Here is a 26,622-nt window from a genome sequence, read left to right as displayed (position 1 = left end):
GAGTGCTTTTTGCCTGAACAGAGGTCTTCGCTGTTGCTGGATCTTTGTCGTAGAAACACATCTTGCTGCTTTGCACTTGAGGCTTTGTGGAGACAATTTAAAAACCTCAAGTTACTGGCAATCGATTGGGAGAGGAAGAGGGCAGTTGTGAGACAAGAAAGAAAGAGCAGTAACAATAACAACAAAAACCAACCCAACAAACACATCAAGAGGCTAAAAAGAAACAGGGAAGTTCTGTGTCCTATAAATTCTTGTGCAGACAAAGGAAATAAATAATATTTATATGCACTTGGACAATGCAGTTGATATGACATGAGTAATTTAGCAAAGCTTAAATAGCAATTATTAGGAAAGGAATTATGATGTGGGACAGAAACTCACTGAAGTCAGAAATGAATGAACTAACAGGAGATGAAGGTGGAATATGACTTAGAGTGAATCTTCAGCAGGAAATAAACAGACAACCTGAAAGCTGGGTGAATAAAAAACTGCTACATATAGTGAGCAAATTAGATCCAAGAGTTCTGTTTGTCATGATTTAAGGCAGCAGGCACTCATATTTAATGTGAAATGTAAAGTTCTGAAATAAGGTTTAGACTTAAACTAAGTTAATTTGTCTTTGGTATTAGAAGACATGGCAGGGAGGAAGGGAATGTGTATGATTGATGGACTCTCCCAAAATTTGTAATTCTTACCTTCTCAAGAGATTCCATGTGAAGAGAATTTTCCATTGGCTTCTCAGAACCAGGAGTTTTTGGAGTTTTTCTTGGTCTGTTGTTTTAGAGGTTTGTTGGGGTTTTTTGATCTGGAGGAACCTTCTGTTGTGGCATTTGGTTTGATTTGGGGAATTTAGTCAGCTTTGTCTCTAAAACTGAATTATGTCAGTTGCTACAGTGGGGAATTTTATTCTAATACCTTCTTCTTTTACACCACCTGATGTATTGCATGGGTGACAGAGCTCTAGGCTTCCCTGTTGCATGGGTGACAGAGCTCTAGGCTTCCCTGTTGCATGGGTGACAGAGCTCTAGGCTTCCCTGTTGCATGGGTGACAGAGCTCTAGGCTTCCCTGTTGCATGGGTGACAGAGCTCTAGGCTTCCCTGTTGCATGGGTGACAGAGCTCTAGGCTTCCATTTATGTCTTTTCATTTTTTGTTCTATTCACTGCCCTTCAGGGACCTGATTAAAAGAAGTCTCTGCTGGTACTTAGTATCTCTGACCTTACTATGTTGTGTTTTGTTCCTTCTCGCTTTTTTAGCCTTTGGAATTGATTAATTAAACCTTTAGTGCATAAAGTCATAGGCAACAGGAACTGTTTAGTTTATTCATTAGTGTGATGTGGGAGACATGTAGGACTACTCAGATGACTGAAGTCATTGCAGTAACAAATACAGTACTAGGTCAGTTTTAAGTGGTGACACTGAAAATTACCTTTAAACACTTGACTTGTCTCATAGCATTTCAGACAATGTACTGCTTGGCTACTAATTGTCTCTCCCTTGCTCACATTCTTCCATTCCATGTGCAGTATGTGTGAGCTTACTACTCCCTTGATTTGCCACAGGCTGGCGGTTCCACAAGCTTTGATGCCCCTTTAGAGCACCAGTGACATGAGAAGTGTCACAGGGCAGACAGCCGTAATGAAAGGATTGTATAAACCCTGCCAGAAAAGTCCTAAAGAAGTTCAGTCTTTTTCCAGAGAGAAATGCTACAGGAAGTGGACATAAATAGAGCAGTCTGACAGGCAGAATGCAATGGTAGGATTAAGGTACTCTGATCATTAAGCATCGGTGGACACTGCATTGTTGGATGCTGCTGTTAAGAGAATGTGTATCAGATCACAAAAGAAGTATCTGGTGGTGTCTGGTGGAGTTTGGAGCCTGTGGAGGAGGAGTTTTATTTTTATTCTCAGCAGCTGTCAGGCTTTGCTACACACAGTAAAGCATGATCTTCCCACAGGCAATTTCAGTGGCCTCTGCTTATTGCCTCCTGCTCTCCAGAGGTTGATAAGGTTGTTTCTTCTTTGTCTTGGTTCTCTCTGGCATTTTGGTCTCCATCTGCATCTCGGCCCCTATTGATCCCACTGGCAGTGTGTCCACTCACTTCAGCATTTCCCCAGGAGCCATCATTACCCTGACCTGCTCAGGAGGAAGTCCATTGCACCATGGAGGAGCTGATCCTATTTCCATGACAGTTGGTTTGGTAGTGGCATTGGAGACTGTCTTCTTTTACTGAGCAAAGAGTACTTATTAGGTTTTGATGGAATATGATCTGTGGGCTGGACTAGATGATCCAAACCCTAACATTCTGTGATTCTGTAGTATGGAGCAGACATGTCCATCTAGCATTCCCTATGTGTTTATATGCACACTTCAATATCCTCTCTAATTTGAGTTGAATCCTTCTGAGAAGCGAGGACCTGTCCTGACAAAGGCCATCTAGCACAGGCTGATGCTGGGAATTTCATACTGTGTTCACCTTCTGCTCACTTCTGCATTTACATTATCAGTGTGCTTCAGTCTGTGTAGCTGCTTTGTCCACTTTCAAGGGAAATTGTGTGTTGGATGGTCACTTGGAGGAGGATCAGCCCACTTGACAGCATTCTGTGATTGTTGAGCATTTTAACCTTTTGCCTGCAAGTATAATAAGGAAACTGACTGTTCTAGGACATCTGGCTGTAACTTTCTAAAGCTGGCATGGGAAGCAAAGGAGATGTCTTTCCTTTTCTCCTGCTCCTGTACAGACAGACATCTCTGAAATGCTTGCATTGGAAAGTGCTGCTTTCATGGCCTCTGAAGGACCTGATAAACCTCACAAATAAAAGAAGGGATCTTGTTTTAAGATCTGTTCTTATTAGCATCTTTTTAAGAGCTGTCAGTAGGTTCTCCCATGATGAATAGTTAGTCACAGTAGTCTGACTTTGCCTGCTCTCATTTCCAGCCAGACCATGATGTTCATGTGCCTCTAATACAAATGGGTGCATCTCTTGTACTGGCAGAACTGAAGTGGCCAGGAGATCAGCATATATTAATGCTGACACTGCATATGACTAGGCAAATAGAGAAAATTAATGTACTGAAACTAATAGCTCTTCAGGCTGTACCTCTTCATTATCCCACTTGTTACAGTAAAAAAAAACCACCCAGTCATGTTTTGACATTACAGCACAGACTACTTTTATTCCACATCACACTGTAAAATTAGGTAAGCACTTCTGTTGTTAGTCTTTATACTGCAGTTGCTGATAGTACGAATTCACTGTCTACCTTCTCTTGCTGAATCAGCAGTCTAGAAGTCATCTCAACACCTGGTACCTGGCTGGCATTAGGCAGCCTTCAGAGAGGGCAGCACAGCTGAGCAGGAGCTGCCAGCTGGGTGGTGGTGAGGCACAGGCAGTACTTGCTCATTCATTGTTACAGCTGAAAGACCAACCAGCTGTTAGCTCTGCCTAAAGGGTCCTGCTAACAAAGAGGAATAAAGCAGGCATCAGAAGCTGCCCCACAGGCTAGCTAGCTGATTTAAGTTTCTTTTTCTGCTGTTTCCAGCTGTCAAGACATTGTGTGAGAGATGCCTGATGAGATTATAGTCATTTTCCTTTCTCAGAAAAGGGATATTGTGGAAAAGTCAGAGCTCCAGCAGGACTCTCTGTACTTTGGTTGACGCTGTCTGGAGGCAGATAGGGACCACACAGGCCTGCAGAAAATCAATTGCCATTTAGTGGAAGTTGGACAGCAAGGTTTTTCTCGCCAGCGAGGCTAGAAATACAGAGCTGCTGTGCCAGCCCTGGCATGGGTGACAGCCATGGGACTTTGCCCACCAGGAGCTGTCCTGGCAGCTCCCACCACTAGGGTCTGGCTGGAAGAGCTGAATACCTGTGGTGTATGCAGTGGGGATTTCTGTGTTGCTGTCTTTTTCTGTGACCTAAGGGGATGGATGATTCGCTAGATCTGGGGAAAACAAAAGCATGTAAAATATTTAGAAGGTATTAACAAATAAATACTTGATTCCATTGCTTCTGAAGCCATGACCTTACACCAAGGTCCTCTGTGACATACTCCTGAGAGTGTGAGGAGAAGGAAATTTAAAGGCTAGATCTGTTCAGCATGTAGTTGATCAAATAACAGTAGCTGAAACTTTAACAAGTATTGCCTGTGGGCTTCCACAGTTAGAGCTTTTTGTTTGTTATAAGAATTAAACCCAAACTTTAATAATGATTTAATTCCTCATCAGGGCTTCTTTATGAATTCATTCATGAACCATAGCTGATTAGCACAGTTAGCTGCAGTACTAGAAAGGTGAAGGATGCAGCACAGGAGGAAGCCTCTTCTGAAAAGTATCAGGAGCAGGTCATTCTTTGTCTTCCCCAGTTTGTTCTGTGGTATTGGATTTAGCTTCTGCATCAAGGAGGGTGGAATTAGATGATCTTTAAGATCTCTTGTAACCCAAACCATTCTATGATCATCTTTCAAAAGGTCATGGAGAGCAAGGGAGGGAATCTTCTCAATGCTCTAAAGTATATAAAGGGGGGTGTCAAGAGCATAGAGCCAGTCTATTTTCAGTGGTGACTAGTGGCAGGACAAGGGCTAATGGGTGCAAACTGAAACACAGAAGCTCCACCTGAACATGAGGAAAAAGTTCTTTGCTTCGAGGGTGCTGGAACAGGGTGCCCAGAGAGACTGTGGAGGCTCCTTCTCTGGAGATGTTTAAATCCTGTCTGGAGTGAAGGTGTGCAACCTACTCTGGGTGAGCCTGCTTTAGCCTAGATGTTTTCCAGCAGACCACTCCTATCATTCTGTGTTTCTCTCTTAGTTGTTAGCAAGAGATGTGCCTAATGATCAGCACTGGTTTCTGGAAGAAAAGCAGCCACTCCTCATTTATTCCTCTGCCATATTGACAAATGGCTTTATGCAGGGCAAAATAAAAAGTCATGCCTATTAAAGCATTTTCAGATATGGCAGTCCTAAATAATGCATGAAACATTAGATATTCTACTAAAGTGACCTCTGAGTATCATCCTTGTGGCTGCTACAGTGATTCCCTTAGCTAGGGGATCACAGTATGCAACTAGTATGCATGAAATACTTTTCCCCATTATTTTGATTGTGTTGAGCTCATGTCACAAAGTATATTTAGAACATATTAATTGTTTGGGTTTGAGTTCTTCATTTGCCTGGGAAATGCTGAAAGCAATTAAGTTTTATTTAGCTTTTGATGTATTTGGTGGCGTCTCTGGCTCTATAGCAACTTAATCTTCTGAATGTATTTTGTTTAAAGTGAGAAATAGATACTGAGTGTGTGTAAATGAAAACCTGACCCTTTCCTGACCTCTCATCATTTGTTCTAAGGAGACTTTGTCAACTTCATTCATTTAAAATATCAGTATGATAGGCTGGCAATGACTGAGGGAAAAATAGGCTGATGACTTTTGCTGTGTATAAACACTTAATTAAAGGTGCAGTGACTGGCAGTTTGATGTTTATACCAACTTTTTATCCAAGGAAGGCATTTGTTTTTAAAAAACACCCACCAAACCTAGTCAGCCATAGGAAAAATAACCAATTCTACCAAAATGGAATGTTCCCTTGGTGATTTTTCTCGCTGGATTAAAATATGGTAGAGAAAATAATAATAAATATCAGTGAAAATTGATCATAATAAACTGGCTCTCCAGTTCATGAGAGTTGGGGACCTGCTGGAGAGAGTCCAAAGGAGAGCCATGGGGATGACTGGGGGAACTTTAACATCTGCCCTATGGAGAGACTGAGAGCCCTGGGGTTGTTTAATGTGGAGAAGACTGAGAAGAGATCTGATCAATGTGTGTAAAAATCTGAGGGGTGGATGTCAAGTGGATGAGGTCAATCTCTTTTCAGTCGTCTTCAGCAATAAGACAAGGAGCAACAGGTACAAGCTTGAACATAGAAGATTTCACCTCAACATGAAGAGAAACTCACTTACAGTGAGGGTACCAGAACACTGGAGCAGTCTACCCAGAGAGGTTGTGGAGTCTCTTTCTTTGGAGACTTTCAAAGCCCACCTGGATGGTGCAGCTCTGCAGCTCCCTGTTAAAACAGGATTAAGCCAAACTAATTCCAACCAAGTTGTGTTCTTCAGCAGATCCTCTTGCCCCCTCAGCACTTGTGGAACACCAGGAACAACCTGCATGCCTCAATTGGAGTGACACGACTGATGAATTCAAATAGTGCCACCTTCACATTGCTCTGTTGCACTATTTTGCATTTTCAGTCACCACCATAGCTGGAGTAGCTTTTTCTGCAAAAAAAAATCAGCATTAGTCAAGTCAGAAGAAGGTACAGGGAGCTGCTTTGATGTTTTATCCTAAAGCCTTTTACAGCAGCCACTCTCGGCAGCTTCACATTGCTGCTGCTGGATCTCTTACTCTGGCCTTGCACCTTTTTTGCTGGCTGTGTCTGCAGGAAGGTACTGGCTATTAGGTTCTGCATTTGCATTAAATGATGAGATTCTGAAGCCTTGCTTTGCCTCCAACTTGTGGAGTTGTCCCAGCACCCCTCAGGAAACACTGGGGGATCATAAACAAACTGTCTGCGGGGACTGAAAGAGTTCTGCTGACCGATGGCAGGAATTTTGATTTGCTAAGTGTTTTGACCCTTTGAAGTATTTGTGCAGCTTCCCTGAGGATTTGCTGTTCTTGACAGTTGAAAATTAGCTGCTGCTTTGTGTATACTGAGGCCATAATGTAATTTTTCTAAACTCTTGTAAATATTATTGTGCCTCTGAATTTCAGTAAGTAAAAAAAAAAACCCAAATCCTTAAATATTTATATTGCCTCTGTGGTTCCCTTTCCTGCTACGTTCAGTATTTTTTTAGAAGAGATACTGATTTCCTACTTAATGTTCCTATATGCAGAATGACCAGCAGCAGGCTTGTGGAAAAATACTGAGTTGATTTACCAGAAGCCTGAGTCAATCAGGCTTACATTTCCTGAGCATGAATGACAGTAGAATTACAAACACTGTATTTAAGATTCTGTGGTGCTCAGTATTAGTAACAAAGTTTATAGAAACAAATGGGAAATGATGATGAAACAGTGATGGTCCTGCTTTAATATGCTTTCCTGATCCAGATCTTCACTTGAAATTTCACTTAATTACATCACACTAATTAGAACAGCAGTTATAAGTAATACAGAAATAAGTTCTAAAGTTCTACTGTTATTTTACAGCATTTTCTTTTTGTGCTTTGGGTCATAAAAACAATGATTCTGTAGACAGCTATTTAAAATAGTGCCTTGTAAACTGAAATTGTTTTAGTGCTGGTCTGGAACTTCAAGTTAAAGCAATGTGGCTCCTTCCTTCCTGAGGTGTACAGGAGGAGCTTTGTGTTGGATTGGTGTCAGCACAAGTGACACACAGTACAGGTAGCAGCGGGTGTCAACATAGTGAAATCTGAAAATAGAGTGGCAAAGGAAATTACAGAAAGGAAGCAAAGTGAAGGAATGCAGCTAACAGAAAGTGTCATACCAGAGTCCTTTTTGCTGTCCTTTGCCAGTGGTGGAGTTATCTATCTCTTTTCAGTAAGACTGTGTCAGCTTACAAGGCATTTGGGACATAAAACCATTTTGGAAGAAGAACTGAGTGAAATTAAGCTGCAAAAGGTTTTCAGTGCTTTACAGATTTTGCTTTGGCTGAGCTTTGTGCCACTCGCAAACAGAGCTGTAAGCCAGCTTTTGAGTATCCTCCAAATGCCCTGATCATTCAGGCTCAGACTGCTGCTGTAGTTTTTTGACCTGAGTAATGGGCTCCCTTGGAAGAAAAAACACAAGAACTTAGTGTTATATGTAGCTTTACAAAAACCTGGAGCAGAAATAAGACCTTTCACTAGAGCCCCAAGCTTGCATCTCAGAACTTCAAGGTGGCATCCCATAACTTCATGACTGAAGAGTAAATAGATACTCAGCATTGACTTGATGGGTAAAGAGTAAATAGGTACTTAGCAATGACTTTCTTTGGAGAATTTTTTGGCCACCCTGATGATAACATTGGTGAAGAGCTTGAAAAATGCCTAAGCTATGAACAAAATCAGCATTTTAATGTACCTGATAATTAATATCTACTGAGCTTTTTCTTATGGCATGTTAATTGCTAGATCACCTCAAGTAATTTGTAAATGTACTCATGGTGATCCTTTCTCCAGTTCATCATATTCCTTCATCTGTTCAGGTTCTGTCTTGCTTCTGTTGACAAGTACACAGTATCTAGGGTTTGGGTTTTGGTTTGTTGGTTGGTTGTTTTTTTTTGAGGGGGGGTGGTGGTTGTTTTTAGTTTTGGTTTGATTTGAGGTTTTTTGGGGGGGATGGGAGGATGCTCACCTATTTTTTAAGCAGAGAGATACTTGAATAAAAGCCTAAGTCTACTCTCCCTGGTCAAAAAGAACCAGACAATATGCCATCTCTCTCATTCTGTATGCTGAGAGCTGCTTTGAGTGTCTCCTGGGCTCTAGTACTGTCTGTTCAGGAGCCATCTGCATAGCTATGCACACTTGACTGTCACCTTAAAATAAGGATACAGTTAAATGGAACCAGATGATGGAATATGGAAAACCTACCAAATCTACCTGTTGCGTTGCTCTGAAAGATGAAATATGTGACCGAAATGACAAGTAATTGAAGCACTGAATTGCAATCCTCTGGTTCTGCCACTTGTTGAAATGAGCTGAGCAGTTTTGGCTTGGAGCACCCTCCTGAAGCTAAACCAGCAAATATCCACATTCTTGTCAGATTTGCTAGAAATATGTCGATGTCTTTTTGTTTTCTCCCCTAACCTCCTATACCAACTAAAATCAGTGAAAGCTGCACTAAATAGAATATAGGTGCAACGTAGGTGTTTCTTCCTGCTTTTCCTGTATTAAGAGTAAAGGATGCAAGTCTGTAGTTTTCAAACTACCTTAAGTGACAAGGATCTTCTACTCACGGTAAAACATATTGCTGCATGCAGAAAACTTCTTAACCAACATGCCTGGGAGTTTTTCTGACAAAAAAAATACAGTACATCAGAATGCTCTGACAGGTGGTATTGATATCAGCAGATGCTTTGGTGGAGCACAAGGTGAGACTTAATTACATCTTCTAAGTGTGGTTGGTGCCCTGCTGCAGGAATAGCTCTATGTTTCCACTTATTTTTTCTATTACATTTCTAGAGGGAAAAAAAAAGGTAGAGGGGGAGGAGAACACTTCCAGTTGTGCCATAACATGGTTACTTTTCAAAACCTTGGAATATGTTTCTGGGGGCTTTATGGAGGGTTTTGTTGGTTGGTTGGTTTTGGCAAGCTTTATTTATTAGTAGTGTCTTAAGGCATGTCTTCTCATCTGGGTGACTTGGAAAGAAAACAAAATATCTTCATCCAGAAGGCAGCAGGTAGGCAGAAACTGGCTCAGTATGAAGGTCAGAAATGTTTTTCTCCTTGGAGAAATGAATCTGAAATCATCTGCAGCAGAGGACTTCCATGAGCCCCAGTCTCTTGCACCTTTATGGGCAGCTAGCAGAGCCTGATGTGGTCTCTTTCTTTTTGCTCTACCAAGTTCTCCCTTCGCTGAGACTTTGGATACACTGAGTCACTTCACTGCTTTATGGTCCAGGCAAAAGAGAATCTACAGCATACCTAGGAGGAGCATTTGACAAATGCTGTGATACTTCACAAACAGAACAATCTAAGTCTGCCAATTCCAAGTTTGGTTTTGGTGGTGCTGAAATGAGTTCCATCAGTGCCTTCAGCTCAAGGCCAAGCAGTCAAAGGTGTCACAGAGTTTAAAGATGTGACATTTAAACAGAACACAAACATGCTCTTTATCTGTGGCCTTTACTCTGCTGTTAAAGTTTAATGCATGTTTTTATTCTGTCTGTGTGTAGCAGAAATCTCCAAGTAACTTGTTCATATAGCTAGTGGGGAAATTAATTTAATGGCATCTTAATATTGGTTGAACTTTGACTATAGATACTAGACCTCTCAAAGAAGAAGTTTTAATATAACTGAGGACTTCCATCGTGAACTAAAAATGAGGTTTCTTGCTTTGTTGTGTTTTTTGTAGCATGAGTCACATTTTAACAGGGGAAGAATATTGGAGTTGCACACTTGTGCAACTGCAGTGTCTGCTTGTGTAAAAGTAACCATTGTGTTTGTTCAGTTTCCATATATATTTGTGTGGTTTATGCTGTTCATAGCTTGAAAATAAGGATGACATTCTATTACCTGATAAGTGTACTCCTGTCTAAGATTCATGCTAATAATATGCTGGTGTAGTATCTCATTATTCACTTGCATGCTCCAGAAGGTTGGTAAGCTTTTCTTTGATTTCAGGGGGTTTGCTGAATATTGCTGCTGGAAGCTCCAAATGAAAAACTCCCCACCTTTTTCTAGCATGCTTTATCATCCTGCATCTCAACCAGCATTAGTTTCTAGTGGGCATTTATCAATAAATGTGGGCTTTTTTTCTACTCTCAGCAGAATGCCTGAGATTAATTTTGCTGTGAAATATCTTTAGGTCTTAATTAAAACTGAAGTTCCTTATCCTGGTAAGTGTGCCTAGACAGACAATGTCTACATGTCCTACTCTATTAAATTCTCAGCTATTAAGAAGTATAGAGTGCATGCAGTGCTTTTAACTTAAAGCCTATGCTGTATATATGCAGTATTTCCTGCACTGTAGCAGGAAAAAATATGGAATTTAAGAGTATTGTGTTAAAAAGAGGGAAATTAGGTGGCATGTGAGAATGTTTTCTATACTCAGTGGGTTTTGTAATGTCTTTAAATGTGATATGGTACAGTGAAACTGCTGCAGTGATGTGTGTGATGGGAGCTGTTCATGAGTTAAAAGGGCTGGCTTGTTGGACAGTGCAATTTTTAAGCCAAAGCAGAACTGGACCCAAGTAATTTAAGGTCCTGTGTTGAAGTCATTGAAGGCTGCCAAAGCACAATTTCTATGCAGACATGAAGAACATAGGTTGGACTTGATGATCTCAAATGTCTTTTCCAATCTGGTTAATTCTGTGTCTTTCTGTGAGTGTTTCCTATATCTTCTCTTGATAGCAACATAACTACTACCTCTTACATTTTATTAGCAATGCCTTGTAGATGCTTATGGTTATTTTTTTCTCTTCCCATCCCTTGTAGCGGAATTGGTCGAAATTGGCCCTGGGCCTCTGGTGGCAGCAGCATTTTGGCAGAATTTGGGACTTTGCATCTGGAGTTCGTTCATTTGAGTCACCTCTCTGGAAACCCTGTCTTTGCTGAAAAGGTTAGACTGTTGAGTTAAAATCATGCTGTAAAAGAGAGATCACATGTTGGGAGACTAAAGTCTCATGCTGTATGTATTTGTCACAGGAGGTAGATATGTTCTAGGTGGTTCCCTAATGGCCTTGGTGTAGCTTTTTATTCTGTTCCACAGTCATTGTGATGCATCTTCTTGTATGTAGCACTTACCCAGCCCCCTAAAACCTCTAATTGCTGTTTATGTTCTACATTAGTGTCACGTTAAACAATCACACCATAAAGTTTTCCTCAGTAGTTCTCCTGGACGTGATGAAAACAAGAATTGACATCATATTTGGGATCCTGTGTGGTGACCTTACCGAGCAAAGCACCACAGCTACCCTGTGTGGTTCTAGCCAGTTTAATCTTAGAAGTGCTGTATAATGTCAGTGCTGTCAGTGAGGTCAGAAAGCCCTTCCATTGCACTGACCTTTAAAAACATGCTTTGAACATTCTTTGGGGGTCAACCAGAAAAACCAAAACCTGATCTTTTGACAAAACAGTTGTGCTTAGTGATTCTTCCTAAAGTTTGTGATGTTGTCTTCTGGATGCTTTTTGTTATGTGAATCATAGAAAGCAGCTCTTCTCTCCTTCCCTCAATTCCCTCCTAAGCAATTTTGCTTTGCTTTTTGACGTGTTGGTAGTGACTCCTCTTCTTTATGATCCACTGCATCATTTCTCTTCAGTTTTATTTTCTTCCTAATTTAAACTTCCATTTGTTTTAATGTTGTGTTCATACTACAAATGCCCCACGATAGCTAGAACTTAGATTACCTGTTAATAATCTAATTAATAATGACACTTTAGCAGTAAACTTAAAAGCAGTGGTCAAATCTCAGATGAATGTAAGTTGTGCCAAACTTAAAGGGCCAAATCACTTTGCTGCAATTGTCAGCACTGGAGTAAATTTTGTGAAACAATCTCCTAGTGGTTTTAATGTATTTATGGGTGATTTCCAAGGCAGTGTTTCTCATGAACAAATCTAAACCAAAGGTGGGGAGGAATGGGGGAAGTTGGCACAGCCAGAAATAAACTTACTGGGTAACTTTTATTGGTTTAGACATTTAAGGTAATTTGTTAGCCTCTGGTTTATTAAGAGACAATTGAAGTGTGATCAAAGTGCATATGTTATAAATTGTAGCCTAGAGTTCTCTTGCAAAATGACATGGAGCTATAGCTGCAAGATGCTGGACATCTGTTTGTGAGCTGCTCTTAAAACTCTCTGGAGCTTGTGGTTCCACAGCTCTCCAAGGCAAGCCATTCCAGGGCTGGTATGCTTGATGAAGAAACATTTGAGTAAGCTTTGCCTAGAAGTATTCATGGAGGAATTCTTTAAATGGCATCTAGGAGTTGTTGCAGTCTGCATTTGGGTCATGTCTGTGAGCAGTGCAGCATCAAGATGCAGAAGGCAGTTTGGATACCACAGCGGAGATCCTTCTGTGGCTCGATGTGAGCCAGTTTATCTCAGCAGCTAGCTCACTTGATCTCCAGACATTCAGGGTGTTATAATGAAGCTGTCAGTACCATTTTGTTGTGATTTCTGGTCTGTGGTGCTCAGTATCTTCATTCTCCCAACTTGCTCCATTAGCAATGGATTGTGCTGCTGGATGGCTCCAGCTGCAGAACATCTGGACCATAATAGTTTCCCTGGGCCTCTCATTTGCAGCAGGCTCCTTGACAGTGCCAGCAGGTGCATGGACTGCTGGTAGGCTAGCTGGTGGTATGAAGCTCTGTTTTCCAGGCATCAATGCTTTACTATTCACTTCTGCATCTGAACTAGATGATGCGCTTAATATTGAGTACCACTTCTGATTTGTATCTGTGAGGAATGTAATGCTGAAGGAGCTGGGTTTAGTTGATGCACCTAGTCCCCATGAGCTTCACCATTGTGTGAGGGGGCAAGATACTCCATGTGGCAAGTCTTGAACTTCAGAGCTTCCTTTTGTTGTGTTCTTTCATTACTGACACTTGACACAGAAACCCTAGAGCTCCCGAGGAGCTTGTTTACGTGGTGATAGCAGCTTAGTCTCTATTAATTGTAATGTGATTGCACAGGTGTGTGCACTGAATAAGGTAGTTCCTTTATTTTGGGGGGTGTTTGTACTGTTTGCTTTACGTGCTGATACTGTTTTTCTTTTGAGGAAGAGAGTGGCTCAGTGCTCAGTGTCTTGTGCCCTTCCAACAGGTGATGAACATTCGCAAAGTCCTAAATCGACTGGATAAACCAGAAGGCCTTTACCCCAACTACCTGAACCCCAGCAGTGGCCAGTGGGGCCAGCGTAAGTAGATCATCTCTTTGGTTGCTAAGACTTATCTATCAGCCTGCTGTTCGCAGTTATTACCTTCTTTCAGTCACTGTTATCAGGGGTTTCTATATAGAGAGCTTCTGTTAAGTGTAAAACCTCATGTTATGTCTGAGACTGTATGCAATGTAAAAAAAATGTACAAAGATAAAAATAATAACCCCTACTTGCTATATTTTAATGCACTTCTCTTTGATGTTTCAGCATGGCTTGTGCAAGCAGGGAAATGTCTGAATATGGAAAGGAATTTGTAGACTACAAAAGACTTCTATTCAGAAATCTAAAGCACTCTTTAAAGTAGCTGTTTAAGGAAACATTATCAGCTTGTCTGAATCAAATTCCATATTTTTAGAGTAGTGTGGTTCCACTGAAGATAAAACACTTAAAATAAGTCTTTCAAGTTAATGCCAGCTGTGATTTCTGTTGAAGTTTAATGTGAACAACTGAGGAAGCAAACTAAACAGAATTGTGTCGTGGCATAAATCCCCTTGGAACCACTATTGGAGACACCTAAGCTGGAAGGGCAAGGGCATAATAAAATCTTGGATGTATGTGAACTTCGTAGCCTTTTCCTGATGACCAAGCCTTTTCTGCTTGTACATTGTCTTCTCCAGTCTTCAGAACACCTTCAAAACCTGCATAGTGTGCAGTACCATGGTTCTGAGACCCTACTTCTTGTTTTCACTTTTCTTAGCCAGCATTCCGTTCATGTGGCTCATGGTTCCTGTATTTTTAACTCCCTACATTACTGAAAGAGAACAAGAACAGTATACTGTCTGGGTCAGAAAAGACCAAGATGGTCTTGTAGACTCTCAGGCAATACAGGAGAGGGAAAGGACTGGAGAAGTTTTTGAATGCAGTAGTTTGATTAGGATGCAGCTATGTTGGAAGTGAAGTTCTAGAGTTCTTTTGGGAGTGGCCATAACCTAGACAGACAAGAACAAGTGTTCCATTGCAGAAAACAGCTTTTTAAATGCTCTGTGCCACACTCTCAGTTAAAAAGATGTCCAAAAGGTTTTGGTTTATTGTCCCATCAGTGCAAGGGCCATTTCCCTCTGCAAGTTAGATGTATGCCCGTCATTTTCAAAAGCCCTCTAGTCCTCTCATCTCTGAGGCTTCCTTTGGGTCACCATGCCACAGGGCCTGTGTCAGCTCAGCTTGCACAACCACTGACTCCAGTTGCCCTGTTGGCCTGAACTCATACATTTACAAACCTGAGAGGTGTGTGCTCTCTAGATACCCATCTGGGTTCAGCATAGCTTTGTAAAACATTGAACCTTCCCACTGGAAGTGTTGATCCCACAGCCATAGGCACTGGTTTGTAGGCCACCTAGGCATCTGTGAGACAGGTCCAGTTACCTCCTTGCTTGGCTTCAGTCAGCCACAAAAAGTCAGGTTTTGGTGAACTGCATTGCAGGCAGCTTTTTCTGGGGGCTGACACCCTGAATGGCTCTGTCTTATTTTAGAGCAGTAAACTCTGCCTGGTTTTAATGCAGTTTTGTCTTCTGTACTTTTCATTCACATCAACTACCAGGAAACCTTACAGCTTCTACCAGTTTTGCTTTCCAACAGCATGTAGTGTTGATGAAGAAATGGCTTCCTGCACAGGCAGATGATGGACACAGAGGCTGATGCAGGTCAGCCCCTAGCGTGCTGAAGCAGCAGCAGCAAATTCGATCTTGTTGCACCTTCCAACTCAGTTGCCTTCATTTGCAGACACTGATTTATTTCTATTTTTCCCCTCTAGCAGAAGATCAGTTGGAGAGATGTTTTAGTTCAGATTGCTTTTCTAGGCTGTTTTCAGTTGATTACAACAGGAGAGGAAAGGGGAAAAAAAAACCCAAAACCTAGACTTTTGATTGGTACAAGCCAGAAGTATTCTCTCTCACATGTCAAGTGGAGAGGGAAGAATAGTTTGTGACGATTTCTTCTCTTAGCAATGCTGTAACTGTGAAGGATGCTGCTGGATCGCTGCCATTGTTCCTGTAAATTCATTTAGCCCTTGTTATTTTGACAGTAAACCGACAGTGATTTGCTTCAGCATGCGTCAATTGGATTTGTCTGCTGCAATAATGTATATAATAACAGGGCTTATTATTGATGAAACTGTGCTTGTGCTATTTAGTTTGCAAATGTCAGAGGTTTCTATGGTAATTTATTTAGGAAACCATAAAGGTCATTTAAATGCTGCTGTTCAAAGATCAGCCTTCGATCACAGAAGGTGTTCTCGTTTTACTTTTTCAAGGAAGCTGCTTCTCCTTTTGGATTATGAATATTTAATTAATTAAATGGTGTATTACTTCCAGAAATTTAATATATATAATTCAAAAGAGGAAGGGGTGGGGGAGAAGCCCTTTATAACCCACGTTCGATAGTGCAATGGATTTGTTAGGCAAAGGGGCAGCAGGAGTTTGGAAAACTAAAGTACTTTTTGTGTGTCACAGGCTCATGGAGGAAAAAAACTCTCTAACACAGGTTGGAAAGAGGGGGAAAAAGTGTATTTTCTACATTTGCATGGTTTTGCAATCTATTCAGAATGCAATCAATGAGGAGAAGATATTGAACAGATTAAAAATAAATTCTCTGTGTTCTTCTGAATCTCACCAACAGTGCCATGACTTAGAAGCTAAGATCAGAGTTAGATGTTGGGGAGTGTGAGCTCTGTGCCACTAAGCCTCTGCATCTCGCTTCACAAGGCTGCATTACTCTGTGTGTCTTGCTTTTCTCATGTGCAGAATTTTGTGCTGTGTGGTATATTCTCCTTCCTTATAGACTTACTGCATGATATATGCAACTGTGTCTCCATCCTGGCTATCTTAGGCAGACCCCTTGAGTAGTCCTGACAAAGCACTCTGGAATCCTCTCACTAAAGACTGGATAAATGCCAAATCTCTTAAGGCTACCAGACAGCACCAAACTAAAAAAGAAAACTTCCAAGTGGTGTTCTTAGTTTAATGGAACTTAAATAAACACTTTGCATATATATGTGTATATATATGCTTATGTAGTTGTAGTATTTCATGTGTTTAGGAGAGCTGTGCTGAAATCATGATTGCTCATTAAAATTTCACCTAGAATCTTTTAGCCTCCTGAATAGCAAGTGAGTCCAGCTTGTGCAAACAGCTGAGAGCATCACTAACTTTCACATCAGCAGTGCAACTGACATGGAACAGTCTGACTTGTGTGTTTCAGGGCCACATCTTAAATTCCTATAGCTGAATAATAACAGCATCTGTAACTCAAATCATTTCACACCGTAAGCATCAGGCAGAGTAAAACAGTGTGAGAGCAATAATCTTCTGCAGACGTGGCAAAGTCTTTTTGTGCCTTCCAGAACCACTACTGAGTTCTGAAAGCAGCCAGATGTTCCAGACTTCTTTTTGAACATATGGATGGACATTTTGAAATACCATTAATTAACCTGGAATTCAGCTCTGCAGTAAGGAGCTAAAACCTTCTGGCTTCCTTTGGTTTTATGAAATGACTTAAATGGTGCAGTAGTGAGTAATGGAGCAAATAAAAACAATGCCTGCATGTTAAGAGAGGAAAGCCTTTATCAAATTAGAGAGCACTTTCTACTGTTTTTCCTAGTTTTAGATACTGAAAGAACTTAAATTAACACATTTTTGTGGGGGATAGACTACATGAATTAGATATTAAACATATAAATCCTTACTTCTTTGCCACGAACTCCTGTGGCATTTGTGGATATTAAATGACTGCAGTGCTTTAACTTGATGAAAAAGTTGGCAATTTAAGAAATGGTTCTCTATATATAGCAGTTAAGCCTGGAACCTCAGGAAAAACTTAGATTTATTAAAGATTGTTGTAGGAAATCATCAAATGCATGGTTTCAAACTGGAGTTGAATTTTATTGCCCAGGCTGCGGATGAAATTGCTGTTCAATCTCTTTCTTCCCTTTTAAGATCACGTCTCCATTGGAGGGCTTGGGGATAGCTTTTATGAATATTTGCTCAAGGCATGGCTGATGTCTGACAAGACAGATGAAGAAGGCAAGAATATGTATTATGATGCTGTTCAGGTAAATAAAATATTTAAATCTTCCTTTCCATAATAATCTAATCTATAATAATCCACCAGAGGCAGACTCTGGGGACAGGGTGAGAGATTTATGTCTTTGGCATCACAATGTGTTTTGGTTTCTTTTTTTAGAGAATTAGTTTCTCTTTTGAAAAGACTTCATCAAATATAAATGCTGGAGCAATGCAGACACTGTGGGAAAGGGGAGAGTCTTAAAGCATAGCCATTTTTTCCCCCAACTGCAATACACTCACTTCTCTCTGATACTGGAGAAGAAGAGTATAAAACATGCAACAGAAAACGTGCCTAGAGGTAGCCGTTGGATAAAAGTTCAGTTCTTCTTCCCTCAGGCTTCCCTTTTTCCTTATATCCAGATGGGAATTCCTCTCTTGTCTTTCCACCTCACAGTTCAGCCATTAGCATATTTGGATTGTGGTCAACAGGATGAGCAATGCATCGTGGTAGAGAATGGTAAATGCAAATAGAGAGGCTTGTTGCAGGGGGACTTTTGGGTTACACAAGGCTTATATTTGCCAGCTTCTGTGAAACAATCAGGCTTTCAAATTGGACTGGAGCAAGTTTCCAATTCACGGTTTCATTTTTGTGTGGTATTTTATTTATGATCCTTCTGGTCTGTAGTTCACTTTGTTATTGATGCCATTTCCTTAATACGCCCTTTTGGGAGGAATAATGGGTTTCTGACACCAGACTGGGACTTGAGAAGTATTAAGTTTAAATTGATATTGACAGGCTTTCCTGCCAGTCTTGGGCAAATGACCTATTTTCCCTGTTCATTGCTTTTATATATATGTATTTATATATATAAAAGAGACTAATGCTATTTCTTTTTTACCCATCCTTTCATCTGTTTTGACAGGAAACTCTCTAGGGCCAAACTTCTGTCTCTTAATAACTGTATGTATGTAAAGTGCCTCTCTGGACAAGGCTTCAAGATGCTAAACAATATCTGCTTGTTCTTTAATACCTCTGGAAGTGCACCATCCCTAGGGAAGAGATAAAAGTGTCCTGTTCCCTCAAATACCACAAAGCAGTGACTAAAGTACAACCCTAGCTCTTTGCATCTGCCTTTTTCATCTTTAGAGAGGAAAGTCCAATGTGATGATTTGAGGGAGGGCGTGATCTCCTAGTGGTAATAAATTTGACAACCAATAACCTTTGCTAATGAAATTCTGCCTTTAATTTTGTAAGTGCAGGTTTAGATGCAGTTGGCCTCATTTTCTTCCCTGCCATGGTTTCAGTTTCCGAGCAAAAGGTGGGTTTTAAATTAGATTTGAGTGCATTTGAGGCTATAACATAAGAACAGCGACACTGTAATAGCTCAACTATTAGGTTGGCAGCCAAAAAGAGTGAACAGAATGGCTGATAATGTGATATCAGTTCATCTCACCATGGAGGGCATTCTGATCCACCTCAAAACTGCTCCTAGTCTTCCACTTCCACGGGATACATTCTTACACAGGTAAGTGCTAGTGCATAGACACAGCCTTTCTGCTGGTGCAGCTGTTCTAGAAACCACTGCAGGTGGAATAGCCAGAGTGTGGTAAGTCCATCACCCTCGTTGGCAGGCCTGTGAGTGCACTGCCTCCCATCCTGCTGGGGAGCAGCCCCTGAGTTGATCCCAGCTGGTCCATGCTAGCCCAGTGCCTCAATGGCCAGTGCTGGGCTTCTTCTACTGAGGCTGAGGGTTCACCTTCGCCCGAGCACAACTGGAGGCAACAGGAAACCTCTCTTCCCTTCACTGCAGGACTAAATGTGTTGCTCTTTGTCAGCTGCACTGTGCCTGGCTTCCTCCTGAGCCACCTCAAAGCACTCAGCAATTGAAGAGCTACCTGCTGTTGCCTGATCATCAGGGAAGAGTGCCAGGAGTGCTCCCAGGTGTGTTGTTGCAGGGTGCAGCAGCAGGGCTTTGGTTAAGCTCCCAGCTCACCTACAGCAGAATAACAGCCTCCTCAGGTAGCAGAGTTTTCAGAGTCATGCTGGGGTCCCCAGTGGGGAGCAGGAGTGGTAGCTGCCACCACACTGTGTAGCCAGTTCTTCCTGCTTGTAACTGAGCTGTTGGAGCAGAATTGCCTGCTCAGCATCATCGCTAAATGCAGTAGTGTCACTGGCAGGGGCTCATCTCTGCTGTGTATGATGGTATTTAAAGCACCTGTTACCTTAATATTTTCAGTAGTACTAGCTCAGGAGTTGACAACATTGTGTCTGTCCAGACTAACAGGGTCTGAAAGGGCCAGATCCTTGACTGCAGATTTTGCTGCACCGATGGTCAAACACTGTTTCCAGCACTGTCTGAGCAATGCCATTTGTGTTAGGAAGAAGCTCTTTACAGTGAGAGTGATGAGACACTGGAACAGGTTGCCCAGAAGAGGTCATGGATGCCCTCTCCCAGAAGGTGTTCAAGGCTGGGATGGATGAAGCGTGGAGCAACCTGGTCTAGTGGGAGATGTGGGCCATGGCAGGAGGGTTGGAACTGGATATCTTTAATGTCCCTTCCAACCCAAATTTTATCAATCTTGTGTTCTGCATTCTCTGTACTGAGAGAGTTGTGTACCAAAGAGGTAAGTGTACACGCCGTATGTGAGGATATAGCTCAATGCTGTAACATAGCTTGTGCAGAAAGCAGCAGAGAAGCTGCAGTCTGACACCAGCTGCAGGCAGTTTGGGCTCCTTTGAGGTGCAGGTTCTTCACCAGTAACTAGCCTCTTTTGAAATCCATCCTGCTACTGGCTTCATTGCTATCGATCACTTATCTAAACTAAAGCTAATTTAAGTGCCTGCACAAGCAGCAGGCTTCCTCTATGACTGAGCCTACATGGTTTGGGCATTTGGAGTCTACTTTGTATTTTCTTAGATAAATTTCCCCTGACGCTGTCAGAATCTTTTAAAGACTGTGCCAGAGGGAACAGCCTGATTATTTCTGACCGTTCAGTCCAGCACATACCCACCAAACTCCAAAAGAGAGATGTGAGGGTTTGATGCCTAATTTAATATCTTCTCCCATCCAGAAACCACAAATGAAAATATATGGCGAGTTAGAGCTCACTGTGAACAGCTGAAATTTATTTAGATAAAGCTTGGGGATTATTTCTTACATTGTTCTGTAACTCATATCAAAACAAAGATGTGCTTTTTTTTTTCTCTGTTAGGATTTTTGTAGCACCTATAGAGTGTTTTATGACTGAAGTTAAAAGCAATAACTAAGATGTCAAACCAGATTTTAAAACTTTTTCTGCTTGCTGTGAATAAGATGTGCTTGTGGCTGGTGCCATTTAAAGAAGAGTTTATTTCTAATGGGAAAAGGGACAGAGAGCCTTGGTTTGAATACCAGAGTCTGAGATGAATGTGTATTTATAATGCCATCAGAGGATTCATAAACTCTAGAATTTGCACAAAAAGACAAGCAAATGTATTTTTAATGTAAGTTATTTTTCTCCTTTGAAAAGCAATGCATGTAATGTCCTGTTTCATATAATAGAGGAAATAAGAGATCTTCAGCTGGTTGCAGTGGGTAGCATACAACATTTATTTACAGAGCAAACTGGCATTCATCTTCCAGTCATATTTTGAGGGCATAACTGCCTGTAGAATAATGTTAGTCTTCGCAAGCATCCGAGATAGGAACCATCCCACTCTTTTCATTTAACACAGTTACCTTCGAGACATGTCTCTGCAGGTTTAGTAGGAGAATGTAATCATACAGAGCAACAAAGAGGACCTTGTGCATTCACTGACATCCAGTTAGTGGCAGCAGGGTCAAAAGCAACTGTGCAAATCCTCCTGTCTTGCATAGGTCAGCCCTCACTTGCTAAGCTGAGGGGCAGTTTTCCCTCTACTCCTTGTAATAGGTTGACTCACTTGGTGTCCTGCAGTCAGGTACATGGTCCTTGTTTTCCCATTACATTTATACCTACTGCTGCAAGCTTTCTGCATCTCAAGTATTTCACACACACAGTATCACAGTATTATTAGGATTGGGAGAGACCTCACAGATCATCAAGTCCAACCCTTTGCCACAGAGCTCAAGGCTAGACCATGGCACCAAGTGCCACGTCCAATCTTGCCTTGAACAGCTCCAGGGACAGCAACTCCACCACCTCCCCGGGCAGCCCATTCCAGTGTCCAATGACTCTCTCAGTGAAGAACTTTCTCCTCACCTCCAGCCTAAATCTCCCCTGACGTAGCTTGAGGCTGTGTCCTCTTATTCTGGTGCTGGCCACTTGAGAGAAGAGAGCAACCTCCTCCTGGCCACAACCACCCCTCAGGTAGTTTCATCTCTTTCTCTCTTATGTTGCTTTCATCCCCATCTCAGTGTATTTCTAGAAGTAACTCAGCCCAGGAGAACTTCACAGGAAGAGGGAAAATCCCTCGCTGCCACTTCCCAAGCATCTCAGTTCATTGCAGCCCACGGTGGCCCTGTGGTACTGGACAGGTAAAGCCTCTGTGATCTGGAGTTGACCTTTAGACAGGGTAGTTCACTTGTAGATGTTTAGGTTGTTTAATTCTTTTCTTACTGGCTAAAAAGTACTCAGAAGACTGTCAGAAGACAACGCGCGCTCTCTGGAGAACCTAGCACACGGAAGTAGAAATAACAGAAAGGAAAACTGATGCTGGGAAGCAGTGCCACAGCTGTTCCCTGCTAGATACCAACAGCAGTCCTGAAAGAAATGCCTTCACCTTCTGTGGCTATCCAAAGGTAAAAGGAGAAAAAGTCAATTTCAGCCTCAGAATTTTGGATGTTAAGAAAGAACGCAAGTAGGAGCCCTTTTAAGTTCTTTTAGTAACTTTAGTGGTTTGCACATTGCTAACTTCTGACATAAGTCTTGATATAGTGAGTTTGTGCTTGGGCAAAACTAGATGGGTTTGACTTTGGTGGAGGTGGGAGTGCATTTAATTTTCAGCATGAAGTAGTGAGAGCTGTTGTAACTTCAGCCTTTCAGATAAATACACCGAATCCATGTAGACTCTTTTCTCACTGAAATGAAGGAGAGAACAAAGTGTTGTTAGCAACCAGAAAACATGGTCCTGACAGGTCCTTTCATCTCCAGAGCTTCTCGAGGGTCTGTTCCACTGGTGACATCCTGCTGGCTGATCTGTGCCGATTGCACTTTCCATGAAGTTGCTTGTAGCAATTTGCTTTGTGACTGGAGTGATCTTCAAAACTACGTAACCAATATGGACAGTAACAGAACTGCAGCAACTCAGTTAGAGTGGTTTATCGTACTGGGTGTAGCTGAAAGGATGTTAATGAGTTGGCCATTCAGTACTGAAGTGCTTCTTGGCATTGAAGGAAAGAGGGCAGCAGGATGGTGCAACAGGAGCCCATCCTCAGCACAAAACAGTTGGCACAGGGGACCCAGCATTCCCAATGCGTACTTTATTTTGAGGGGGGGAGAAAGTATTATCTACAGCTTAAATGTGTAAAAATGAATAAGCAGGCAGTTTATTTACATATTTTGTCAGCTGTTCTGTTAAAAATATTTATCACTCAGCTGCACTGGTGTTCTGCACACAGTGATAGGATAGGAGCGCAAGATTCATTATGCTTAACAGACAAGAGCATCCAGAGGATTTGCTGCTCCTTTTTATTCTCTTCTCTGTGGTTCTCCTCTTGACAGGAGCTTTGAGGCTCTCTTAAACTGTTTACAGAAAGCATCAAGACTAAGGACAGGCTTCTGCAGAGTTGGAAATTGTTAATAATTTACTTATAGCTGCATGATGTCTATTTTTTGGACTACAGAAAGTACTTATTAAAATGTCCATGGACTGTCAGGAGAAGCAGCAAGCTGTAATGCTGTTAAAACTCATTAAGGAGGATTTTAACTAGAGAAAGTCCTGTGAGAGGACTCATGGCTTTGTTCTTGTCCTCAGAGCAGCCACATCCTTAGAGCCTGTGTTATTTTCCCATCCTTTTTTGACAGCAAAAAAAGCTTGTCAGGAGCCACAGATATTCCATGATGTTCAGAAAATGTATCAAGTAGCATTTTGAGACTGCTTTGAGTCAGGCAATTCCATTAATACTATTTTAAGAATATGAATAAATACAGCCTTCTGGTTGCAAACAGCATTAAGTGCATTTATTGCAAGAGCATTTGTGTTCTTAGACATGAAGAGATCTATAAGGAGTGGGGGTGGAAAAAAAATCATAATTAGATTTTTAGTCCAAAGTAACTTATCAAATTTCCCCATTAACTTAATGTTTGTTATTTATCAGATGGATTAGTACTGCAGTAGTTAAATACTTGCCAGTGTTTCCGTTTACAAAAGGTAGGCATCTCCACTATGAACATTTGCATTTAATTTCACATGTGAGTTTGTCTGTGTCAGGCATCTTAAGGCCAAAAGCAGCAAGTGCTTTATTGCTTACAATATATGTTGTGTTGAAACAAATGAACACTTCATTTTGATCTTTAAGGCCTAGTTTGATAAACAGAGAGGACCTCAGGATAAGGAGAAACCAGTTTTCATTGGCAGAAGCATTGAAATAAGTGGTAACAAGGGCTTGAACTCTTGAACTTCCTATTCCATCCTAGTTTATTTTCATGTGGTTCATGCATCTCATAATGCATCTTTACCAACTGGTATGAACAGTATTTAAGAAAACAGAATCAACAAATAAATACAAAGTTATTGGTTTTGAAATGCACAACGTTTTTCTGCCCTCTCCAAACCAGCTGTGATAATGGCAAAATGCACATCTTAAAACGTTTCATTATAAACTCATTGAGACTTTGCATAAATTGGATGAATTAGGAAGATTGATGAAGAGAAGTATCCACAAAAAATATGAGGGAAAGAACTTTGAAGTCAAGATAACAAAGCACTTGACTTATAAGCTCACAGCATGCAAAACTGCAGTAATCCTGACCTGCCTGCTGTGTGCTGCTTCCAAGCTACAAAATGTATTGGTGCAAGCCTTAAATATTGAAATAAGCAAGCAGTTGACATTAGACATCTTTGAGTTACTGTGTCACACGGTGCTATTCAGTCAAAATACAGTTTATGAAGAAGATTTCTAGGGGAAGAAGAAGATATTAAAAGATTGGACTGAAGTAATTTATAGTGCTTGGTTGTGAAGTAAACTGCAGAGCTGTAATTCTCCCCAAAGTAGCCTACAGAGTTATAACTGTCCCCCAAATAAAGAGAAAGACCTGGGGATACTGGTGGATGCCCAGTGAGCTTGGAGATGGTCCCTCCCTTGAAGTGTCCAAGGTCAGGCTGAATGGAGCTTTGAGCAGCCTATTGGAAGGTGTTCCTGCCTTCGGCAGGGCAGTTAGAACTAGATGATTTTCAAGGTCACTTCCAAACCATTCTATGATCGTAAATAATGGGAATTTAGAGGTAGGATCATGTTTTTGACGTTTGACTTCTGTTAAGGTGTGGAAATCCATAACTGTTATTTGCAGCTTTATCTCCAGCTACAGTGACATCTTGAGGTGGTAAACGAAAACACCTGGGCTTTGTTAAAGTAGCAGCACTTACTGAGTCATTAGTCATACTTAGTTGCTGTGAAAGGAGAGATAATATGCCTAAGTGCTAGAGGAAGTAGCGGTGCAGTTTTAGCTTGCATGTTGAGGTTTGTTTCTTGTTATCCCTTGCTCCTTTAGCAGAATTCACTTCTTAAAACTATTTCGAATTGAGCAGCTTTGAAGTGCAGGACATTTGTCCTGAGAAGCCTCCATCTGTGCTCTGTAGGCATCTTTGTTCAGACTTTTATTACCTGCCTGCATAATCTACCAAGAAAATTCCCTCTATTTAAAAATAAGTTTGTTGATTGGGTTGGTTTTTTTGACACAACTGAACAGTGAGTCAAGTTCTGGGTCCTCTGTGTTTTTCTGAAAGTGTTCCAGTTCAGTGTTCTTAACAACTCAAAGGGAAGATGAAGGCCTTTCCAATCACAAAATCAAATTAGGGTTGAGGCAGGGGGTAGCAAAGACATCATTTAAGCTATGTGAGAAGCTTTAAGGAGTGAAGAACTGATGGAAGGAAAATGAGTATTTATTAGGAGAGACCAGTTTTGCTTAATGTTGTAAGTGTGAGGCCTGGCAGTGTAATGTAAAGGTTGATAAGGTGGTGAGCAAAAAACACAAAACAATGCTGCCCTAAGGAAGCAGGAGAGGGAAGAAATCAGGTTTGGGAAAGTTGAGTTCCTTTTCTGCACTGTCATTAGCAGAGGCCACACACACATGCAGTGTGCGATCCTGTGACCGAAACAATTCATAATGCCTCATACACTGCAGTCTCTCTCAGCGTGGTGGTAGCCAGGGCATTATCTCAACATGCCAACTCAGGAGGAAGGTGCCAGGAGTGACACAAAGTACATCCAAGTCACAGTTTAAACTGTAAAAAGGAGTGATAGTGTTTCTGATGGAGTGCTCAGTGTTTCTACAGTGGTTATTCTATATAATGTCTGATAAGATGGGGAAAAAACAGTAATTTGTGTAAAGGCTTTACTGAAGTGAGAACAGTTTGTCTAGCTCAGACCATAAAAGGTCTATGAAGAAACTTCTCAGGTTGAGTTAAAGCTTTTGACAGTCCAGCTGTAATTTTCCTGGTAGTGGTTTTGTGAGCTCTGGGGGTGCACCATTCAATACCATGAGTACAGATACCAACTGCCTGGGGAAAAAACACTCCTTGGCCTTCCTGACTTCACAGAAGCTGTTTGGTTGGCATCAGTTTAATCATGCAACTTGTACAAACTGTTGAGTCCAAGTGAAGTTTAGGCTTTCCCAAGTTACAGTTAGTTTTCCTGTCTTTCAGAATAAGAGTTTGTTAAGCATTCATAGACTTGGGCACACTTGGGTTCATGGCTTCTGAAGGTCGTTTGTACATCTCAAAGGTTATTAGGTTTTCATGTTTAGGTAGAAATGCTCCTTATTGTACCTATTCCAATGTATGTATCTTTATCTAGCACTTAGGGACCCAAGATCACCCAAAGTCTGACAAGGCAATTGCAAGTCTGTAATCTGTCAAATAATTA

General features: G+C 41.3%; 1 protein-coding gene across 5 annotated transcripts in view; it reads left to right on the top strand.

Moving 5' to 3' along the window:
• MAN1A1 (mannosidase alpha class 1A member 1) overlaps positions 1-26,622 on the top strand; it is a 135,965-nt gene that overhangs the window by 96,335 nt on the left and 13,008 nt on the right. For all 5 annotated transcript variants that reach the window (XR_010308138.1, XR_010308136.1, XR_010308135.1 and 2 more), the window contains exons 6-8: positions 11,143-11,266; positions 13,466-13,559; positions 17,510-17,625. Coding sequence is in view for 1 of the 5 variants with exons in the window: in XM_064170087.1 (XP_064026157.1) it covers positions 11,143-11,266; positions 13,466-13,559; positions 17,510-17,625 (334 nt within the window). In the remaining 4 variants the exon portion in view is untranslated. The remainder of the gene's footprint in view (positions 1-11,142; positions 11,267-13,465; positions 13,560-17,509; positions 17,626-26,622) is intronic.

This window comes from Pogoniulus pusillus, chromosome 33 (assembly GCF_015220805.1).
Source record: "Pogoniulus pusillus isolate bPogPus1 chromosome 33, bPogPus1.pri, whole genome shotgun sequence".
Lineage (NCBI taxonomy): Eukaryota > Metazoa > Chordata > Aves > Piciformes > Lybiidae > Pogoniulus > Pogoniulus pusillus.
This window is presented reverse-complemented; position numbering and strand designations above follow the sequence as displayed.